This window comes from Talpa europaea (assembly GCF_964194135.1).
Source record: "Talpa europaea genome assembly, chromosome: X".
NCBI lineage: Eukaryota > Metazoa > Chordata > Mammalia > Eulipotyphla > Talpidae > Talpa > Talpa europaea.
In genome coordinates, this window is record NC_140081.1 from 73,662,533 (window position 1) to 73,684,970 (window position 22,438).

General features: G+C 38.2%; 1 protein-coding gene across 3 annotated transcripts in view; it reads right to left on the reverse strand.

Annotated features, from left to right (window-relative positions):
- The window catches only part of KLHL13 (kelch like family member 13), a gene marked incomplete at both ends in the record, with an annotated part of 106,549 nt that overhangs the window by 70,967 nt on the left and 13,144 nt on the right, over positions 1-22,438 (reverse strand). The window contains one exon of one of the 3 annotated variants that reach the window (XM_084258788.1): positions 429-469. The exons of the other annotated variants lie outside the window; for them this stretch is intronic. Coding sequence (XP_084114914.1) covers positions 429-469 — 41 coding nt within the window. Of the gene's footprint in view, positions 1-428; positions 470-22,438 lie in introns of those variants that run through there. 3 annotated transcript variants of the gene reach the window in all.

Here is a 22,438-nt window from a genome sequence, read left to right on the forward strand (position 1 = left end):
TCTTTAAATACAGCTTATTTTATATTCCTATTAATATTATTCCTTTCCTTTGTGTATTTAAGAAGAATCTGGTGTGCCACCTTCTGGCAACTGAGTGAAATTATGTCTCTCTGCACAAGTCACTATTCTTTATTTTAACTTTAAAAAATTACATGTATTTCTTAACCTGCATTACACTTAAGCTATATAAATATACCTATATACCACAATCTGAAATAAAATGCTCTTTATGGCTTTTTCCTCCAAAAATCAAGCTTTATACATGCTTCCTATGATTTTTGCATGGTTACCAATATGTCTCCTGAATTCTACAATACATATAAAATTGATTTTTGTACACCGCTTCACAGCCACATATGAAAACAACAGGCTTGCTATTTTAATGAATAAGTAACAGCAGTGAATAAAGGAAAAGAAATGTCTCTTACCAATAAGCCCATTTTTCTCTTAAGGTTTGAACTCTCATCATTTGTCATGTTCTTGTGGATCCCTCTCTCATCAAATTCTCTGGAGTTTTAAAGTTGAGAGCTGTGATGCACAGCTAGGCTCTGCTACACAGTAGCGCCCCCCAGTGCATCTGTCTGGTATAACACTTCAGTTGGAGCTCCCAAAAGCAGAACCAGGTTTTATATATTCAAAATCCTATGCATAGCACACCTTCCGTGGACAGGAAATTGTACTTGGAGCGGCTGAACTACTTATATTTCATATCTTAACTCCTGATCAGATTTGAAGATCAGAACCACATGAGTCGCGAGCTTAGTTGCAGTAAATTGAACAGGAACAGAGTGTTCATCTTTAGAGCAGAGGTGGGGTGAAGCAAATACTAACACCAGGAGATCTGACTAAGAAAACATGTTTACCTGAAAGCATCCCTATTTTTGTAAGGTAGCTGTCCTGTTATTTGTCATATTACCTTACATCTTTATTATCTTTAACTCTTCCCTCTCTTCTGCCCCTACTAGCCAGCCATTAAGTCCAATTTTTTAATTCTTCAGCAATTTCCCAGGAAACCATGTCCTTCTGTTTGTTTTTTTTAACAAATGAGCTACTTCAAAAAACATATATAACTGGTCTCTCTCCATCTCTATCTTCAACCTATCAATCCCACTACTTTTAGATGATTCTCTTAAAATCAACTATTCATGATGTCAATTAAGTATTATATATATTTGCTACATGTTATGTAGGTACTGTGCTAGATGATGTAGCTATAAACCTGAGCAAGCCAGTCCCTTGCTCTCAAGCTTCCAGTTTAGTGAGCTCTGATAGGACAAGTACAGTACAGAAGCTTTAGTACTGTATGTCCAGGATTCTACAGCAACAGAGGAACAACAATCGTGCTGCAACTTGGTCTAAAAGTTGAGGCACTCACCAGATGGGCTCTAGAAGAAATAGTCTATGTAGACATGCAGAAGTCTGAGGAGTATAACATGTTGGAAGGATTGGGAAAGTCTTCGATAGAAATGGAAGGAGTTCAGGGTACGTAGTGTTGAAGGAAGTAGATTTGGGGGTATGTAGAGACCACACATCAGAGGAGGCCTAATATGGAAGTGGAGAGGTTTAGATTTTATCCTATGAGGTATGACAAACCACTTGCTGAGTGAATGGTTTCTCAAGGGATAAATCAAGCAACTAATAAGCTCAGCACTAAGAACTCACTATACACTTCTCCAATTCACTGTCGTAGTATCCCCTAACACTAACTATCCATGCTCTACCTCACAAACTTGCTTTGTTCCTTCTCTCCTTTGCTCCTGCATGAAATGTCTTCTCCAACCTACTTTTCTGAACTCACCTTCCCCTTCTAGCTTTGTTTGAGTAAGGAGCAAACTCTGAGCCCATGAATAATGTCCTGGATGAATTCCAACCCTACACTGCATTGAAGAGGTATCAGGTGCTAAGGAGTGTAACTCCCCAGTATGACATGAATCTGAATTCCTGTATTAGGGCGGGCATGGGGGGTGGTCACTGGGAACTAGAGATAGAGTTATGCACCCATGCTTGGTTAATAAACTGAACACATGCAGGGTGGCACCTTGCTTCTGTGACCAAACTTGTACTCTGGTACTGCTGGAAATGAGACTTTGAGGAGACACAAAGAGGAGAGATATATAGAGACACTTGGAGGAGATACTTAGAAGAGGCAGGTGGGTGAGAGACATATGAGGAGGCTGTCCTTGGCAGATACAATGGCAGACGTTATCTTGATTTGTCCTTTGACTTTAAGTTTCTCCCTCTCCTGTCCCAGCTGCTTGTGACCTGCTTAACCCCTTTCTTGTGGTTCTGCACCATAAGGTACCTAAGACATGGCAAGTTTTCTGACTTCAGTGGCCCCACTTCAAGCTGACCCTGTTTGGCTGGGCATTTGTTCAGAGGGGATGTGTAATTCAGGGGTGGGGGAGTTATTGGGAAACTTATTAGGAATATTCTTTCTTCTCTCTATGCACACTGATTCTATTAAAAGTCTTTCATACTAAGAGTCTGCTTCCTTTGCCTTTGTATGGCAAATGGATGGACCCTTTAGAGAGCATGCGTCCCTTAACAGTTTGGGGTCGCTGGGCACTCCTTGATCACACACTAACAGATCCAACTTAAATTCCATTCTTTACAGTGATGTCTTCTATGGTAATTTGAATCTATAGCTTTCAAATGTTTCTCCACCAGACAGAGCATGGGCTCTTTCTAATATATAGTACACAATGTTCAAGAAACTTTTTGACTCTGCAGTGAAACAAGATGGTGAGGAGATGACACTAAGTTAAAAGTCCAAGTATGAGAGTAAGTGGGCTAGGAAAGTCCATCATTACAGACTCTACAGTACACACTAATCTCAGTACTCGCCTTCACCACATTGCACCCTGAAAAGGAAAGGTTGTGAATTGTGAATAGAATTAGGTATGTGTTGGCAGCAACTCTACATTACTATCCCTCTCTGCATTGTTGGCTGTATCCATCACAGTTGTGGTTCAAAATTCCAGAATTGAGAAGAAAGAGATACCAACAAAATAGTTGAATGACAGAGCTGTGATTTTTTTGGGGGGGAGGGAGGAAGCTGTAAAAGCAGGGAGTGGGGAGAGGAGGAGGAAATTGTGATTTTGTTTTACTACTTGCAGTAAATGCCCCGAATTCACTTGAAGATCCATATAATAAATAAAATGAATTCATGAAGACCACAGAAAGGGAGTTGGATGCAGAAGGTTTAGAATCTCATGAGGTATTAAAGGAGAACATCCAAGAAGAAGGGAGTGTGTGTGTGGTTTTGTTTTGTTTTGTTTTAAGGCTAATAGTTTTAGCTGGGAGATGAATCTAGCACAAGAAGCTTTACCAGAGAAACAAGTCCTGGAGTGTAAATACTTAATGGAACCACACTCCATTATGCTTAGTGTCAAATACTCAGACGAGCTTCGGCTAATGTTGGCATTTAGTATTCAGTTTCTGTCTCATCCTTTTTATGTATGCATAATATCTTGGATTTATGCAATAATGCAAAAACGATGGTGTTTTCTTAGATGTTAAAGTGGATTAAGAGGACTCTGCCAATAATTTCAAAAGGCTGTTAATATTTGAAAATATTTTCCCAATCACTTAAAATTCCCAAATAAAAACTGTCTACACCTTCTTTCTTGTTTAGTGGATGGCAAAACTGATCATTTCCCACTAACTTCTAAAAAAAAATTCAAATACCAAAAAAATGGAGAATGTGATTTTGTGTATTTGCCATACTTTTCTCAAGGAATCTTCAAAGAAGGGCAGTACTTAGAAGACATAAAAATGATTTAATACACAGGATCTTCAAAAATACGCTTTTAAACTATGCATGAATGGTACCAGAGATATTAAGCAAAGACAAAACAAGCCAGATCATTTCCTTATTGAGTTTTGTGGAAAACCGAACAATTGCCAGAGTATTTCCTTCAGGACTAGCCAAAAAAAAAAAAAAAAAAAAGCAATAATCATTTTATATTCTACTTTGAAACAGAATAGGTATTTTTACCCAAATTCACATGAATTAGCTCATCTGAAAGTTGTAAAAAGTTGTAAAAAGGAGAAAGAGGAATAAATAGCTCCTAGTAGTGCACAGTCTCTCATAATATTAGTGATGACAGGGTCTGTATTTGTCTAGTATAAATAATTCACTTACATTCATTCAAAATAGCATCATCATGTTATCTTAACCATAGCAGTACACTTCTCCTTTGTTCTGGTGGATATAAGATGGCTCAAAGCAGGATGAGAAGTAGTTTATAGTTTTCTATTGTGCTGAGGATCAATGATCTAAAGAATGGTTGGGCAGGGGTATTTACATTAGGAGCAACTGCTCATATTCCAATGGTCTAGAAGGTCATATTTCAGGTGAATGATCAGATTCCAGTAGTATTACCATTCAAGCTCATGGGAAGGGCGGGTCAAAGAGAAAAAAATGAATGGATGTGCCTTTTCCTGTTATTAATAACTCTGCCTGCACTGTCACTGGATCAGGAAAAAAGGCAAAGGAAGAAGGCCAGTTTCTTAACCAACCATCCCACTTGAATGAAAACATTCTAATAAATCTCTAAGATGTAACATAACTCAGGTAATACCACTATCCAATAACACAAATGATTGAAGATAATCCATGAGTAATTCAAACTACCTGATATCAATTATTAAAGGTTGACTATGAAATACACAAAGTCATATTTTATTAACTTAAATCTTAAGTTCATTATTATTTAATAGTAATTACTATTTAATAGTGCAAGGGGCTAAAATACATATAATATAGCATTGGAAAGAAGGAAATTTCATCATGTTAGTTTAGAAACAGAAAAAAGCTAAATAACATTCCACAGATAGAAAAGCAAATATATGGAGTTAATGAAGATGAATATTTCTATTTGTCAATTATTTTTCAATCTAATTTTGCTATCCAGATATTCAATGAAATGCTTTCCTTATTTTAAAGGTCAGGTGATTGCCTCAGCCAGCAGGATTCCAAGTAAAGTAAATTATTATACCTTTTAAATTTTAACAGTCTTATTTTCATCTTTACCCCAGCCCTGAGGTAAGCAATGCAGGTGTTAATATTCCCATTTTATTAGTAAAGAAAGTTATTAAATGACTTGGCTGAAGTGACAGAGCTGCTGCAGGAACTGAGAAACAAGAATCCAGGTCCTCTGACATCTAATTCGGTATTCATTAATCACTTCTGTATTGTATTAATATTTATTTTAGGGGTGGAAATGAAACATGACTCCTAAATACCACCAAAGGTTGGGGGGCAGGGAGGGCTTCTCACCATGATCACGGGGAAGTAAATGGCTGGGGAATATAAGGAATAAGTCAAAGGAGATATGGATGCTGTATGATTACAGTTACAGAATGAGAAACCTATACCCACCCCAGAAATGCCTTCCCAATATCAATTCACAGCGCTCACATTTACCCCTCAAATTAGCGATTTCTTGTCACCAACCTCAAATATGCCATACTCTCTCCTGCCTCAGTGGTTTCACATATGACTTTTTTCTACACTTTGAATGCTCTGACTCCCTTGCTAGCAAGCAAATCTTCCATCACACTTAAGTCTACAAGCTTACCTCCTTCCATGAAACATTCCTATAGCAGACCCTCATGCTATGTTTTCTAAACTCCCATGGCTCTTTGAACATCATAGCTCCTGCCACTTTGACTATAACTGTTTCTATAAACTAGACAATACACTTCTGAGAGCTGCAACAGGGTCTTCCTTATGTTTTTATTAACTCTAACTTAGTCCCTGTCACATAGCAACCCAATTATAGGACATAATTCTGGTGAAATCAAGTTAGCAGAGATAGGATCACCTCTCCTCTAAGACTAAATGGTTTTCTGGTGATAATTATGCAAGAAATCATTGAGGGGACTTATTCTTCCAAAACTAAAATGTGCATGGTAAGAAATACATGAAAAAATTAGAATTGCAAACAACATACCTAAATGACTCACTTTGAGGTTTCTGATACCCTATGTGTGCCTAGCAAGGAGCCTACAATAGTACATATATAACACCTTTTTGATGGATGGATGGATGGATGGATGGATGGATGGATGGATGGATGGATGGATAGGTTAATGGCTCAATAAATGACTGCTAATAGAACTGAACTGCTTTTAGCAATCTATATTGACCTCAGAACCTACAAAGAAAATACAACCCGAATCCCTTGCTTTTAGGGTTCCAGGTTTATAAGGAAAAGGGTAAGGAAGGTCACCCACTGGCAGACACAGAAACCACAGGACATTTTGGGACAGCAACAAGAGAAACTTAACCAAAAGATAGAGGTACTGCAGGCAATGTCTGATGGTGAGACCCTACCCACAGTCCTGGGCCCTGAAAGGCCACTAAGAGCTGAACCTAAGATTCATTGTGGAAAGTTCTAGCAAAGCAGATTAAAAATCTATATGGCTATATTTTGTTCCCATTGTGCTATGCAAAATAAATAAAAACTAGTTTATTGAAACTAGACATAATTAGCAAATGAGTTTTACTGTAATTATTTGGTAGAATTGGAGAGAAAGGCAAGAAAGAAATACGTTTCAGTAACTTTTTTTGGAATATCAGATTTTGGTCCTCTTAATCATTTTTGAAGTTTTTGTTTTTTCACCTGTGAACTGGACTGGATCCTGAATTTTTTAACTGGCTATAACTTTTCAAACTAATATTTCCAGTTTTTCTCCCCATCTTTTTGGCTTGCAATGATGGAAAGCCAAAACTACTTTTGAAAACAGAGAACTTTATCAAATTCAGACACATCACCGATATGGCTGTGCCTAAATGTGACTATTGCTATTTTTGTGAATGTCTGAAGCCAGTGAATTGCAAATGAGTAAACCACTGCCTGCCCCCACCTCATATGAAGATGCTTCAAACCCTAGCCTCGAAATCTCACTCAATTGGATTCCCTCAGGACTCCCAACTGGAGAGGTTTCCTTTAATCTTTAGCCTTTTTCCCTTTTGTTTTGATAGAGATTGTTTATGATTATATTAGCTTAACTTTAGATTCACCTACAAGAAGCCCTTCAGAAATTGACCACAACTGTTTAACTGGATTGATCTAGTCTCAGGACTGAGAGACTGGTTTAATGAAACAATTGAACAACTCAACTTTTGAAATGTGGAACATCTTGAGACATTCCAAAGGCAAGGCTGTAGGGAAGCAAAAACCTGCCAACCCAAAACTTGTCATTAGGAAGTGTTTATTTTTCATGAGAGGGGCTCTGAAGTCTGGTAAGAGCTGCTTTTGATGTTCAACCTAAACTTTTCTCTGTAAGGGTCTTTCCTAGGAAGACATAATCTCTTTGCAATGGAGAAAGCAAAAGTAACTTTGTTTTTCCCAGTAAACCCCTTAGTTAAACACCCTTTTCTCCCCATAACTTCCCTTGTCCTAGCTAAGCTATTTAAGATGGCATCTAAAGCCACCTGTGTGAATTACTCAGTCACAGTGGGTCTCTGCTGTGTATACAGGAGGTTTACATGCTATTGTCCTTTTGGCTTTTTTCTCTTATTTACCTGCCTGAAGCTTATTTAATTATTTGCCATCCTACAAGAAGCCAGAGGGATATGGGATTATTCCTTTGCATCATGACACAAGTAACTCAAATGATATGGTGAGCAATCAAGTATAAAATTCACAAATACACACTAAAACTCATAGATAAAGCACAGGAAGGCCCAATACTAGCCCCTGTAATTTTAAGAATGAGAAAAATACACATATTTGATTAAAGATGTATGAATGCTCTGTTCCAATATGAGGATAATAATTTAGGCTAAACAAAATGTCTCAAATCCCTTTCTCACCCCTTTTCCTGACCTCTCCCTTTATGCAAACAGGAAGAATAGAGATATCAGTGACATTAATATAACAATACAAAGTATAGAAGGTAAGTTAACATAGGAAGACACCAGTCACAATGTTACAGCATCCCCACAGAAGTGGGAGGAGCATCACAGTGCTGTGGCTCTGGGAATGGATGCCACTTACATGTGGCAGCATTGGACTACAATGCCCACCATGCCATGAACCAGACTTCCTGAATGCAGGGCAGATGGGAATGTAGAAGGAGAGGAGCTGACATATATTGGAGGTGGAACAATGGAGAAGGAAGTCAAGTGGGAGAGACACACACACGGATGGGAGACCTTTCTTTGCCTTTGTGCACACGGATAGCCAAACCTTTAGAAGGGACAAAATGGGTTTTCCCTTTTAACAGTGTGAGGTCCTTGAGTACCCCTCAGTTGCACAATTTCACCAATATAATTTAACATATGCATAAGATTCTAGAGAAGGGGGGAGGTTCCTGCAGTTGAAAAGGGCACTATTACAGGTTATAACCACTGTCTTCTTTGGGTATGTGCTGGGGTATGCCTAGAATACCTGAAGGTTTTTATTTAAACGAAATAAATGTGGTTGGGGCAGGGTAAAAATAATAAATAAATGTGGTCTTATATTAAAAAAAAAAAGGATGCCATGTTTTGCTAACACTGTATTTGAATTTGGCTATAGGGACACAGAAACAAAGTGTATAAACCCCTACAGGCTAGCTGGAAATGTAAGTCATAAAAGCCTCTAGGATCCTGAATCCTAAAGGAAAGATTGGCTCAGAAGCCAGAGGGAAGAGTCAGACAGCCAGGAAGACAGACACTACATGTTAAAAGAAGTCCCAGAACAATAAAAAAAAAAGTAGCAATAAAAACGGGATTCTTGGGCCTCCCCGGTGGCGCAGCGGTTGAGCGCTGGGTTGCAAAGCTGCCCGCAGCCTCTGCAGCGCCGGTTCAATCCCCGGCTGCTCCCCGGCCACCGGAGGAGAGTCCCACATGGCGGCAGACCTCTCCTGCTGCCCTCAGCAGTGTACTTCGGTCCTTCTGCCTGCTCTGCTCCCCGCTCTGGCTCTGGTGAATTCTCTCACCCTCCCGCGCTTCTGACTATACCCAGTGCTTGTATAAATAAAACAAACAAATAAATCTTAAAAAAAAAAAAACGGGATTCTTTATTGCTCAATCACACATGAGCCAAGAGAATTGACACTCCATGATATCTAATCCAAATTTAGAATTATGCCTTCCTTATTGCTTTCATCATCTCAGTCTTCTATTCACAAACTTCCATGACTCCATATTTGTGTAGATGTATTTGTAGACTACACTTTCAAGGTGCCCTCAATCCCAGCCCCACCTTATATATTTAACTCCTTTTCCCATTATAGGTCATCTCAGATTTGCACACAACTGGGAAACACAATATTGCCTTACCCATAACTGTCATGGGTGTCATTATAAAAAATTTAATTGCAAATACCTAGGAGTGGAATTGCTGGATCATATGGAAGCTCCATCTTTAGCAGGCTGAGGAATCTCCACACAGCTTTCCATAGTGGTTGGACCAGTTTGTACTCCCACAAGCAGTGCCAGAGACTTCCTTTTTCTCCACATCCTCGCCAACATTTGTTGTAGCTAGTTTTTTTAATTTGTTGTAGCTAGTTTTTTAAATGTATTATTTCTGTTCCTTGTTCATAATATCAAAAACAAAATCTTCAGTTCATTTTCTCCCAATATGTTCTAGCATTTTCTATAATGTTACTGGTAATCCAACAGGTACCTTCCTAGTTTTAACGTTAGTTCTCAGTTTTATCACTTGGAACATTTAGTCTCACCAGTGCCATTCTCACTGGTGTAAGATGGTATCTCATTGTGGTTTTGATTTGCATTTCCCTGATTACAAGTGATGTTGAACATTTTTTCATATGCCTGTTGGCCATTTGCATTTCCTCTCTGGAGAAGTTCCTTTTTAGCTCTTCTGCCCATTTTAACTGGATTATTTACTTTGTTTTTGTTGAGAAAAATACCGGATGGTCTCACTCCTAGCAGGAATTTAGAAAACCTAAATAAGGGACCAGAAAAAAGACTAATTCTAATAAAGTAAAAATCAAAATCAACAAACAACTATAAACCAGAGACACATGGGGGGGAGGAGGGAAGGAGAGATTAGGGTCAAAATAAGGGGGGTGGGAATTGTATGGGGACTATAACCAAGATGAAAATGCATATATTGTGCAAAAATGAAAAATAATGTAAAAATATATATAAAATAAAATTTAAAAAATAAATAAAATCAAAGAGAATATAGACCTCAGGAAAAAAAATTTAATTGCAGCTTATAGTTTTTGTGGATTCAAGAGAGAAAGACACAAAAACAATATGAGGGGGGAGGGAGGTGGAGTAGAAAGGAAATTAGTGAAGGCTTTCCCTGTCCCAAAATATCTTTTCCTACAGTGCCAACTCTCTCCAACAAATTCTCTCTTGAGTCTCTCTCACTGCTTGCTCTGTAAAGCTGCCAGAAATTCCAGCAATTACAGGTTCATTTGTTTTTTTTTTTTTAAAAAGCCTGTTAAAATTATAATAAGTACAGCTGCCAGGATGAGGTAGGTATCACTCATTCACACCAATGTGTGAATGAGTTCAAATAGCAAAGAGTGTTGCCCGCAGGAAATGGGCTGGTGGCAAGGCAACACCTTTTAGAATCCTTGCAACCTTGTTGCCGAGCTATTTGAAGGAAGTTGGTGGTGGGGAGGTATTTGGGGGCACTAGAAAAACTATGCAGAGATAGAGAAAATGAGATATAGGAAAGGGTGCAGAAAGGATCATGGGAAAAAGCTCAACTTCTACTATTCAACATCTTCTAGCCCAGAATCCACATGGTTTTAAATTCTAAAAAATAGAACTACATTTCCCAGGTTTCCTTGTGGCTGGTGCCATCTGCCAAGTGGAAAATGGGAGGTCCTATTTCCATGAGAAAGAAGGGAGGAATCATAACTGACTAAGGGGTCCTTAAAAGCCTCTGCCTTTATATGCTGTATCAGTGATCTTTGAAATGCCTTTGGGAAAAACTAATAAAACTGATTTGTATTTTCTGCTTGATTTATTCTGAAAAAAAAATTCTAAAAAATAATGGGGTGAATTGGGGATATTTATTCTGTGTTTAAGGACATGAGGCATCAAGGACAGAGGGGGGAGACTTCACAAGGAGGAGATGACCTCATCTTTAATCTGAAAATAATTTGAGATTGTCAAATAGAGAGAGGCTGCAAAACCTACACCTGGATGATATCCCCCAAGCTACATTCTTCTAGGTCATTAGAGGGAACAGTGATAGCTTCCTTGATTAGAAAAAAGGCAAGAGCTTCTGCTTAGCTTCAACTGACCATTCCAAATACCAAAGTGACCATTCCAAATACCAAAGTGACACATCCAAAGGCCTTCTTTGGATATCTTAAGAAAAACCTACCTGACTCTTTTGGGGGGACTGATCCCACACACCAAGTACACTCTTTTCTAAACTATTGTAGCATTTACTACATATTATTCTTACAATAATATGTAGTATTTCTTGAGGTAAGCCTTATGTGTGCTTGCCTTGGTTTCAGATTGTGAAGTATAGGTCTACCCAACATGTCCAGAACAGGATTTACCAAGATATTATTGTGGCATGTGGATTATTTTGAGCTAAGGTCAGTCAAGGCCCTACCAGCATAAAAAAAAAAAAAAGTTAAGCTCCGTTAACTACCTAGAACAGTGCAAATTGGGTGTGTTATCCAGAATTAGGATTTTTACCAGAAGTAAGCATCGTGTTGTAGAAATCTGTTTATAAGGAAGACCAAACATGTAGCTTCAGAGCACCTGCTCTTCATCACGTGAATCGCCCTCTCCTCATCACATGACACCCCTCATCATTCCTTGAAGCCTCAGGTCCCTATCCCATTTGTTAGCTGAGAATGCATACCCTAATTTTGCCTCATTTTCTTCAGAGTGAATAGGACTTACTGAGTGGAGATGATGATAATGACTAACATTTGTTTGTCACTTACTATGTGCCAAGTAGTGTTATAAATTCTTTATCCATTTAATCAATTCACTTACTTAATTTTTACTATGACCCTATGATGTAGGTACTATTAATAGCCCCATTTTATAGAACAGACAACTAAGGCATAGAAAAATCAACTGACATGACTGAAGTTATATAGTAGGTAAATATTGGAACTGGCAAACTGGCATTTGACCCTGGCAGTCTGGCTCCACAGTCTACTATGCAAGCCCTCTACTACACTATCTTTAAATGTGAGGCTTTGAGGGAGTACAGGAATGGAGGATGACTGCCAGGTTACTGAAAAGGGTGGAGGCAGAAAAAGCCACAATATATGCATCTGAATACATTGACTGCTGTATGTATTATTTCTGTTCCTTGTTCCTAATATCAAAAGCAAAATTTTCAGTTCATTTTCTTCCAATATGTTCCAGCATTTTCTACAATGTTACTGATAATTCAACAGGTACCTAGTTTTAACCTTAGTTCTCAGTTTTATCACTTGGAACATTCAGTCTCTTCCTAGAATTATTTATAGATGTGGCTTATCTCCTTTATTAGGTTGAAAATATCTAAAGCAAAAAACACCTCACTCACCTTTGATGAACAGCATCTGGGACTCAATAAAAATTAACTGGCTTGAACATAGAATATAATGTTTCTTAAAGTTTCATATTCTTTCATCTATGAGTTGTCTTAAATGTCCTATCTGAGCACTACCTTCATTATTTATTTTCTTTAAATAAACTCTTTTACGTTTATTTTAAAAGGAAAACTCTGTACTTATTACTGCAAATGGAAAACTACTAAAACTTACCATAATGAGAAAGCAACTATAAAAACAAGTACATGACTCATAAAACAAAAAATGCTTGTACACAACCTAACATCACACTCTATCTTTCCTCCCCGACAGTGCCACACTCACTATACTATATTGTAGAGATATTTTAAATTGAAATGAAATAATATAAAATAAATTTATATATTAAAGAATTAACAATTCTAAATTTATAACTTCCATGGATCTAGTATACCCCAATGTTGGGCATCCACTGCGCTTGTATATTGTCCCTGATATTTACATCACTCCAAATAAAATCTACATGCACTAAGTAGTAGCTCCTTATTCTCTCCTTAAAGTCACTGGCAACTACTAATACGCAGTCTATGGATTTACCTATTTGATATTTCACATACACAGAATCACACAGTAAGTGATCCTTTGTGACTATCTTCTTTCACAGAGCATAATGTTTTGGAGATTCATCCACAATATACAGATCTGAATACTTCATTCCTGTTATGCTAAATATTCCAGTGTAGGCATGTATACCACCACTTGTATATTCATTCATCCATCAGTGAACATTTGAGCCATTTCTACCTGTTAGCCTTTTTGAATAGTGTTTCTGTGAACATATATGTACATGTATTTACTTGGATATCTGTTTTCAATTCTTTTAAGGGTATATACCAAGGAGTAGAATTTCTAGGTCATATGGTAACTATGTTTTAACTTTTTGAGTAATCTCTGGGGTAGGCTTTGTGTAGCACTCTGTGTGTTTCAAAATAACACATAGAATTGGAGGGTTTTGATCACAATGTGTGTCTCTGAACGTGTGACATGCAAGTAAAGAGGGTCATCCTCATGCTACAAAATCATAGATTTAAAAAAATTCTCATTATTTGTATGATAGTTCTTTTGTCTGCAGTTAGCCCTTTTATATCAGTAGAAAACAGTTCAATTACTAAATCAGGTCTTTATATATGAAGATACCTGACTGATTTCATTAAAACCATGCCCTAATGTTGATATTTCCATCATTGTCTGATGCCTTTATATTTTAAAAATTCCATTTTATCCATTGTACCACATTAGCTCAACAACAAAACAAAAAAGCACAACAACAACAAAAAAAAAAACTCAAAGACCTGATTCCAATTTGCAATTACATACACTATAAATACTTTGTATATTGGATATAACATTGCTCTATCCCTGGAGACTGCAGCTATGCATTCTCGGACAAGCCTGAATAGATCAGTAATTCAGTGGGTGTGGATGAGGAGTGTTACCTGCTCTAGTCTTGACTTCAGCAATAATGTCCATGAAATAAGAAGTGTGATATAGGGCCTCCCTGGTGGCACAAGGGGTTAAGCACCGCACTATGAAACAATCCGCAGCCTCTGCAGCACAAGTTAGATCCCCGGCCAGCCAGGGAGCTACCCACATGGCGCAGCACACCTTTCCTGTCTCGCCCATCGCCTCACAGCAGTGTATTTCAGTCAGTCGGCCTGTACTGTTCCCCACTCTGTTCCTGGTGAATCCTCTCACCCCCCGCATCTCTGGCCTGTACCCTGGCTCTAAATCTTTTTTTTTTTTCTTTCTTTTTTTTTTTTTTTTTTTTTTTTTTGGTGTGACCCTCGCCGGCGGCCAGAAAACGAACTGGCGCTGCAGAGGCTACGGGCAGCCTCGCATCCCAGTGCTCAACCGCTGCGCCACCAGGGGAGGCCCAAATAAATAAATCTTTAAAAAAAAAAAAAAGGAGTGTGATATAGGAGGCTTTTTTTCCCTGGTAAGCATTAAGTAAAACAACTATTCAAATTCAAATTGTGAGTATGTGTACCCATTAACTAATCTGTCTCCCACCAGTAGCATGCACACCATACTTCAAAAAAACACTGATCTAATAGCAACTACTTTTTAATTTTTTTTAATATTTATTTATTTATGCATACAAGAGCTGGGTACAGGCCAGAGATGTGGGGGGGTGAAAGGATTCACCAGAGACAGAGTGGAGAACAGAACAGGCAGACTGAGTGAAATACACTGCTGAGGGGAGCAGCAGGCAAGTCAGGAGAGGTCTGCTGTGCCATGTGGGTTGCCCCCTGGCTGGCGGGGGATTGAACTCGTGCTGCAGAGGCTGTGGATTGCTTCATAGTGTGGTGCTTAACCCCTTGCACCACCAGGGAGAGCCCTAATAGCAGCTACTTTTTAAAGCTGTGCATGGTATGCTCATATATTTTATTTGGTTTACCAAACAAGAAGTTTCCATCTTGTCTGAAAACTGACACAAGAAGAGTATGCAACTCATCATAAGGGATTGCAAATCTGAAGGAGAGGTTTGTAATAAATCTGAAGACTTAAACTTCTTGACTTCTTAAGAGAAAGGTGAAGTATCTCTGGTGAATCCAAAGTTGGGAAGACAAGAGCTTTCAGGACACATGGTCACTTGTACTTTGCAACATCTTCCACTGCAAGATGCACTCATGCTGAGATTTGACAGGATTTTTTTATATTCAAAGAGCACCCATTTCTAACTTAATAGTATGAACACCTCTGCCTGTAGTCAGCAATGTCACCCCTTAGAATGTACTACACTCACTGACACATTATCTACTTGCAAACGAGAGAGCAAGTTTTTAAAAATCATTTCCCCTTTTCCATAGAGATTATCCTGGAGGATCTTTCTGTCCTTGTTTTAAGGAGAAAGCATTTAACCAGTTTTTCAGTTGCAAGAATCCATGGATATATACAAAAATAGAATAAACTTGAAAAGTTGCATAAAAAGTTCTACCTTGAAAACTTACTGCCACTGACTACTCACATATATTGGGGAGTGGGGGTGGGGTGGGGATAGGGAACATTCAATTTGAAAACAAATGAGTAAAATCTCTGCTCAAGCAAAATACTTTGAAAATACATCTAATACAACAAAACAAGGCAATAAATGTAACAATAAATGTGAAAGCTCAAATATAATAATATATGTAATGTGTCAGCACACAGCCCATTGTGTCATAGCAATTTACAAATGGCTGCTTGGATCCTACAAGATCTGGTGACTCTCCTTGGAGTTAAACCAGAAATCCTCAGGCCACAATTGGATTATAATTGTCAAGGCTCCCAAAATCCCATTTGTTCCCTATTTTATACCACCACCATATTCTGCCTCATCTAATAATTACATGTATATATATATGTGTGTGTGTGTGTATATATATATATCTGTTTTATTAAGTTGTAAGCATCTCTGAAAGGCTCGTTAAAGCTTTTAAAGTAAAACATAACTTCAATTGAAAACTCAGATGAGAAAAGTATTTCATAAAACCCAGTCATAGAACCTTATATTTTTATGTTGCCCTACTAATTACAAACCACATTCAAGTCCTTGGCTTCATTAATTTACCATATTTTATTGTATCTGTCTTACAAAAAAAAGAAAGTTGACACCGAGGAGGTCAAGTTGTGTCACTTGCTAAAATAAAAACCTGGGATTACAAAGGGAGTTTACAAAAGCAAATAGGGAGAGACGAGAAGAGTAATATGTCACAGTGAAGGCGGGGAACATGGAGAGAAAGAAGAGACAAATACACAGGTACTTGGAGACTCCATGGGAAGGTTTCAACCTTAGAGTACTTTAAAACATTCCTCTAAAGGACATTTAAAATGTGTTGTCTGGATTTTTTCACCTACAGGCACAATGGCATCATCTCTTAAGAATCACCTTGCAAATGATGCATGATAGTTCATGAGAACCTTCAACTGGCTGTGTATGTATGGTCTAATCAGGAAAAAAAAAACTGTACATCAATTTGAATTGAAAGAGTTTCACATAAAGAACTGTTATCTCTGACAGGGGACTGGAATAACAGGGAATTGGAGTGATGAGTAATTGGCTAGTGATAAGTAAAGGGAATTCGAAAGACTACAGGAACCACAGGTATTAACAACTATTACTCCTAGAGCAGGGGTTGATCAGCCAAAAAAAACCCTCCCTTAAAGGCTCAGTTTCCACAGGTCCAACTTAGTACCCCTACCCAGGATGGAAATCCAGACCTTATTTGGAGAGGGTACAGTTATGGCTCACTGATGGGCAGATAGATACTCATCTTCTGGAATGTGCCAGAATCACACCATTTGGAATGTGCCCAAAATTGAAACCCCTGGCAAGTGTCTTGCTAGAGGCACTCTGATAGAAAACTGAAGGGGGCACCAGAAAAAGCAACTGATCAATGGGTAAGGAAGATGAACTCTAGAGACGATGCCTGAGCTGCAGTACTAGTCTGCTGAGCAAACCCTCCCCTGCTGGTATGCCTTTCGAGCACCCCCTACTAACAAAACTTCAACACCAGGTGGTAAAAGAAACAAATATTTTCAAGGGTTCAGGTCCAATTTCACAGCGGAGGCAAAAAGGGTAAATGTGAAGCTGAGGGGCAAAAAATCAACAATGAGCACATTGGTTAATGGAGAAATACTGTTTGTAAGGAAGGGTGAAATTATAGCCCAGCTAGGTAAAACACTTGCTCTATGCCAGGATAAGAAGTAGCTGTGATACATTGATTCTATGCCTTTATAGAATATAAAAACATGAATATGTATACTAACTCATCTCCAATTATGAAGTTATAATTAAGGAAATGTGTCTTCACAAAATTTTGAAGGCAAAGACTATTAAGTTTCTTACTTAGATAACACATACTATTAGAATGCTAAGGAAGAAAACCTTAAAAGACCAAGCATAAATAAAGAGGTCAAATGACTAATCAGAAGCCAAATTAGACAATGAAACACAATATACATGTGGTATGAAGGACAATGTATTTTAGCTATGGGATTATTACTCAAAATAACAATTTTACATGGGCTTTTACAATTATTACTCAGAGTAACAATTTTACAAAGTGGGCTTTTTTAGTCAGTATTTTCATAGCCATCAGTTCATTTTGAACTTGTGACATGGGAGTTGTTAGCTCCATTTAATAGGAACATAAACCAACAAATGACAAAAGCTCATCAGTTAACACAAGTTCACTCAGCTATTCACCATTGTCCTCCCCAACACAGACCTACCTTCAGATCTGGTCACTTATCTCGTTGACTAAATACAATGTTTTCCCAGGATCTTTCAGGTTAGAGGCAATACCAATCAGAGAACCCCAACCCAACACTGGGAATTGGGGGCCAAAGGGAGTGTTTCCTACTGTAGCCTTCTCTCCTGCCCTATCTCGTTTGATGAAATGTATATTTGAAGACTTTTGCAACATTCAAAGATTACATCATCACTGGCTAGGGATGAACATAAAAGTAAAGCTATTCTCATTTCAATAACTTTCAAGGGAGTGTTTTCACATGCTTTAAGTTTTTTGGGCCAGCAAAATTTTAAAAACATCTTGAGTTCCAACAAAGGATAGTCAAGTTTATTTTGCAAAGTAAAAATATTTTAAAAGACCCCTATAAATCCATGACCCCTTACCCACAATTTCAAAATCCAAGCAATGGGGGCTGGGATGGGCGGGGAGGATGGTCCTTATTTACTTGCCTGTAACTCACTTGGCACCAAATCTGAACTGACCTGAATGTCACTCTGGCAGTAAAGCCTGACTTAATGAACGTGTGGCTACCCACAGACTTTTTCTATCTCACTCAGCACAAATATTCTTACATTTCATTGCAGAAATATTACTTGTAACTGATAATGGAGTATCAACTCAGCCCCTACTGGGGCTGTGCTATAATATGGGATACAGGCACTTTATTATCTGTCTAAAGTTCAAAATGCACCTATATTCTGAACCATAGCTAGCTTTACGGCTTTCAAATAATAAGGGTGCAGCTCCACAACCCCTTATCAAGATCATTTCATTAAAGAAAGAGCAAAAGGTTATTTTTAACAACCAAAAATTAAAGCACAATCTCAGATTCAAAGATGGTTCTTTTATAATTGATAGATTTAGCTTTCTGGGGGGAAAAAACACTGAATTGTTGTTTTTCTTATTTGACTTCAGACCTGTGATAATAGTCATAACAAACCAACTTCCATGTGCTAACGGGCATCCGGGAAGCACTGCCACTGGAAAACATCCTACTCAGATGGCTCCATGTTCAAAAGATGATCTTTGGAATCTCTTTGTAGTCTGGGAGAGGACTGCACTCTAGGACAGGAACAAGTTAAGCCATTCAATAACTGCTGTAGGCCACAGATAAATGATGTTTATGCAACAAAAGAGCCAGTGGTCATGTGGAACCCATCCAACAATAGAATGTTTTAAATGCTTTTATTCCCCTTAAACTGCCTCTAGTAAACACAACGAAGGTGCCTGCATCTGTGATCCAAATCTAAGTAAAAAGTTTCTTTGATTTGTAAAGAATGAATGCAATGGAATGAACATGTATATACAAGAATAAATCTAAAAAAGCTAAAGATGTATTGATGGTTAGAATACTGGGCAAGGTAGAAGGAACATCCAAAAGCAAACCATCTTTTGCTGCCTGAGCATCTTAGGGTTTTTTCAAAGTGCTTATTTCTCAGCAATATCTAGCTTCTGAATAGGTTTGATACATCAGCAAAATAAAACTGGACTACTCAGACATACCAAATTCTATCCTGGTAGATGCTACTCAATCAACTACCCTACAGGTTAAAAGATCATTTAATCTCTCCTACAAGAGCCATCATCTTTGTCTGTATACACAACAATTATTCAGTTCAATATCTTATGAGTCTCTACTTTGCAGAAGTCACTGGGTTACATGAAGGAAATGATGACTAAATAGCAACAGGTCATATGCCTCATGGACATCATAGATTACTCAGGAGACACTATTTTAAAATGTAATTATTATGTAATGTGGCAATTGAGGTGACAGATATGTGGTGAAGCACTGTGGAATGGAATATCATGCAATTCTGTTGGAGGCAGGGAGTAGAGTTTACAGATCTTACAAAAGCAAAGGCACTAGGAAAGATCTGAAAAAGCCCTGAGCAGTCTGAATCACAGAAAAGGCTAGAGTATTTCCTCTTGCACACTGTTTCCTTATATGTTTTCTAAAATATAACGAACTCTACACTGTAAATTAGGAGTAGGGAAACTCCCAAAAAGATGTCATTGCTTTGATGAAAATAAATGGTATGCACACAAATTATCAGTCTTTTCTCCCCTCACCATTTGGTGCCTATGCCTGGAGTGAGTGCTCTGAGCTGGGCTCGATCTACCTGTGGGGTATTCCAACACTATCGCAGAAGTACATAAGAATGTGGCATATCTGGGACAGCAGAACTCATGCATATGGCAACAGCAGAGGGCACGAAAATGCTAAGTGGCAGAAAATGGGGCCAGAAAGGTCCGTTGGGGACCCAACATTATGAAGGGTGTTGTATACCATCTAAGGAAATTAGACTTTTTGGATTCATGCACGAAACCTTAAATAATGAGGTAGAGGTTATTGCATAATAGGTTTTTAAATTATATCCATTCAATAATGATTATTATGAGAGAAAAAAAGCAGTGATTATACAAATTACACCGTAATTATCTGAAAAATCATCTTACTTCCAGCTGCCTCATTTTCCGACAGCTTATTCTATAATATAATTAAGTCAAGATCAAATTAGCAATAGTAATAAACCAGTAAGCTAATTAATATTAATCTAAAGAAAAGTACTCAAGTTGACAAGCAAAAATGCCATAAAATATAATGAAGGACATTGACTGCAGAAAAGCACTATTTTATAAGAACAAAAACAACAAAAAGTATGTGAAAACACAAAACATCCAATGGAAGGGTGGAAAACCTTAAAAATCATGTTTGTGGGAGAAAAGCGACAAGACCTTAAAAGTCAGTATATAGAGAATGTTCATTCCCTTACCCTTCCCTTTCCTGAACAGTTTAGTTCAAAAGCCAGTAATGGGGATAAGTAGAGTGTAGGCATTCTAGGGGCGAGGGGGCTGATGGAGCAGGATGGTGTTTGGTTGAACTTTTATGGAGCTTCTGAAGCGGAGGAAGGTGTCACTGCAGGAAGACAGCAGAGATGGCTGCCCAGCATGGTGATTTGTATCACAGACAAAAGGAGGAGGGCATTCCTGCAGGAGGACAGCAGCCCCAGACAGACAGATTGTTGGAAGCCAGCGTCTGGGGTGGACAAGGTCAGTGTGCAGGAACAGGTATTGACTACTGAGACAATGATCAAATAACAAGAACAGGTTTCTTTTTTTTTTTCTTTTTTTTCCCTTTGTTTATTTATTTATTTATTTATACAAGCACTGGGTACAGTCAGAAGCGCGGGAGGGTGAGAGGATTCACCAGAGCCATAGTGGGGAGCAGAGCAGGCAGAAGGACCGAAGTACACTGCTGAGGGGAGCAGCGGGCAGCAGGAGAGGTCTGCGCGCCATGTGGGACCCTCCTCCGGTGGCAGGGGAGCAGCTGGGGATCGAACCAGCACTGCAGAGGCTGCAGGCAGCTTCGCAACCCAGTGCTCAACTGCTGCGCCACCGGGGAGGCCCAAGAACGGGTTTCTTAATGGTGGAGATTAAGGGGTGAAAATAACAAGCTCTATGGTATTAGACTAAAATTTGAGGTATTAGTTGGAACTCAAGGTTTTCGATACATAAAACTGAAATGTAGATATAAATGTACATAGGCATATGTATGTGTGAATACACAGACACGCTATATACAGTATACATTCAGTGTATGTACATAAATGTATATCCATACATTTCCTAGCTCTGTCCACTGAAAGGAAGTGGGAGCAGCAAAACCTGAATAGCACGAACATACACAGCACATAGATTTTGGTTCAACACACTATGAAAGAAACCAGGGTAACTGATGCCAGAACTAAGGCAGAGAAAGTATAAGATGGAGTGGGAAGCTAGAGAAGTGTACAGAAAATAGAAGATGCACTCAAAATGTAAGAAAGAATGATGGGGAGAAGTCAAAAGGACACTTGAACGGGCTCCTCACTTGCCAAATCCGGGACCATTTGCCATCAAAATAAACAACAGATTACAACTCTTTGAATAAATTAGGAATGAATGATTCCTCACTGATACTAATAAGTGAATGAAATACTAAAAGTTTGATGAGGGATGTGATATTTACAAAGCCTCAGTGCACTCCCCACCACCTGCCCAGAAATACCATTAAAAAGTGGAGAAAAGCAATTTTTCAGTGAAGAAGCCTGACAGATACCACATTAATTAAATTAACATCATCAATGTAGGACAAATCAAAATCTTGTGTCAGCTGTTAGAATGCAAAGAGAATATAGCATCATTTTTGCATAATTCCTAATAAAGAATCAAAATCTGAATATAATCATGAAGAACCATTAAGACTAATCCAAACTGAGGGACATTCTACAAAATAATTGGCCTGTGGTCATCAACATCAAGGTCATGTAAGACATGAAAAGACTGAGGAAGTATTCCAGATGAAAAGAAACTAAATAGACATTACAGTTAATGCAATACATGATTGTGAACTGGAACTTTCTGCCATCAAGAATACTTTTCAAATAATGGGAAAAATTTGAAAAGCCTTTGATTAGATTGGAGTAAGGTATTAATAATGTTAATTTCCTGATTTTGATGGTTGAATTGAGGTTATGTACAAGAATGTTCTCATTTATAGGAATTACACACCGAGAATTTAAGGCTAAGGGGCATTGTGTCAACAAGTTACTCTAACTGGTTTAAGAAAAAGGAAATTTCTATTCACTGATCTTGCAGTTTCTCTGTAAATTTGATATTGTTTCAAAATA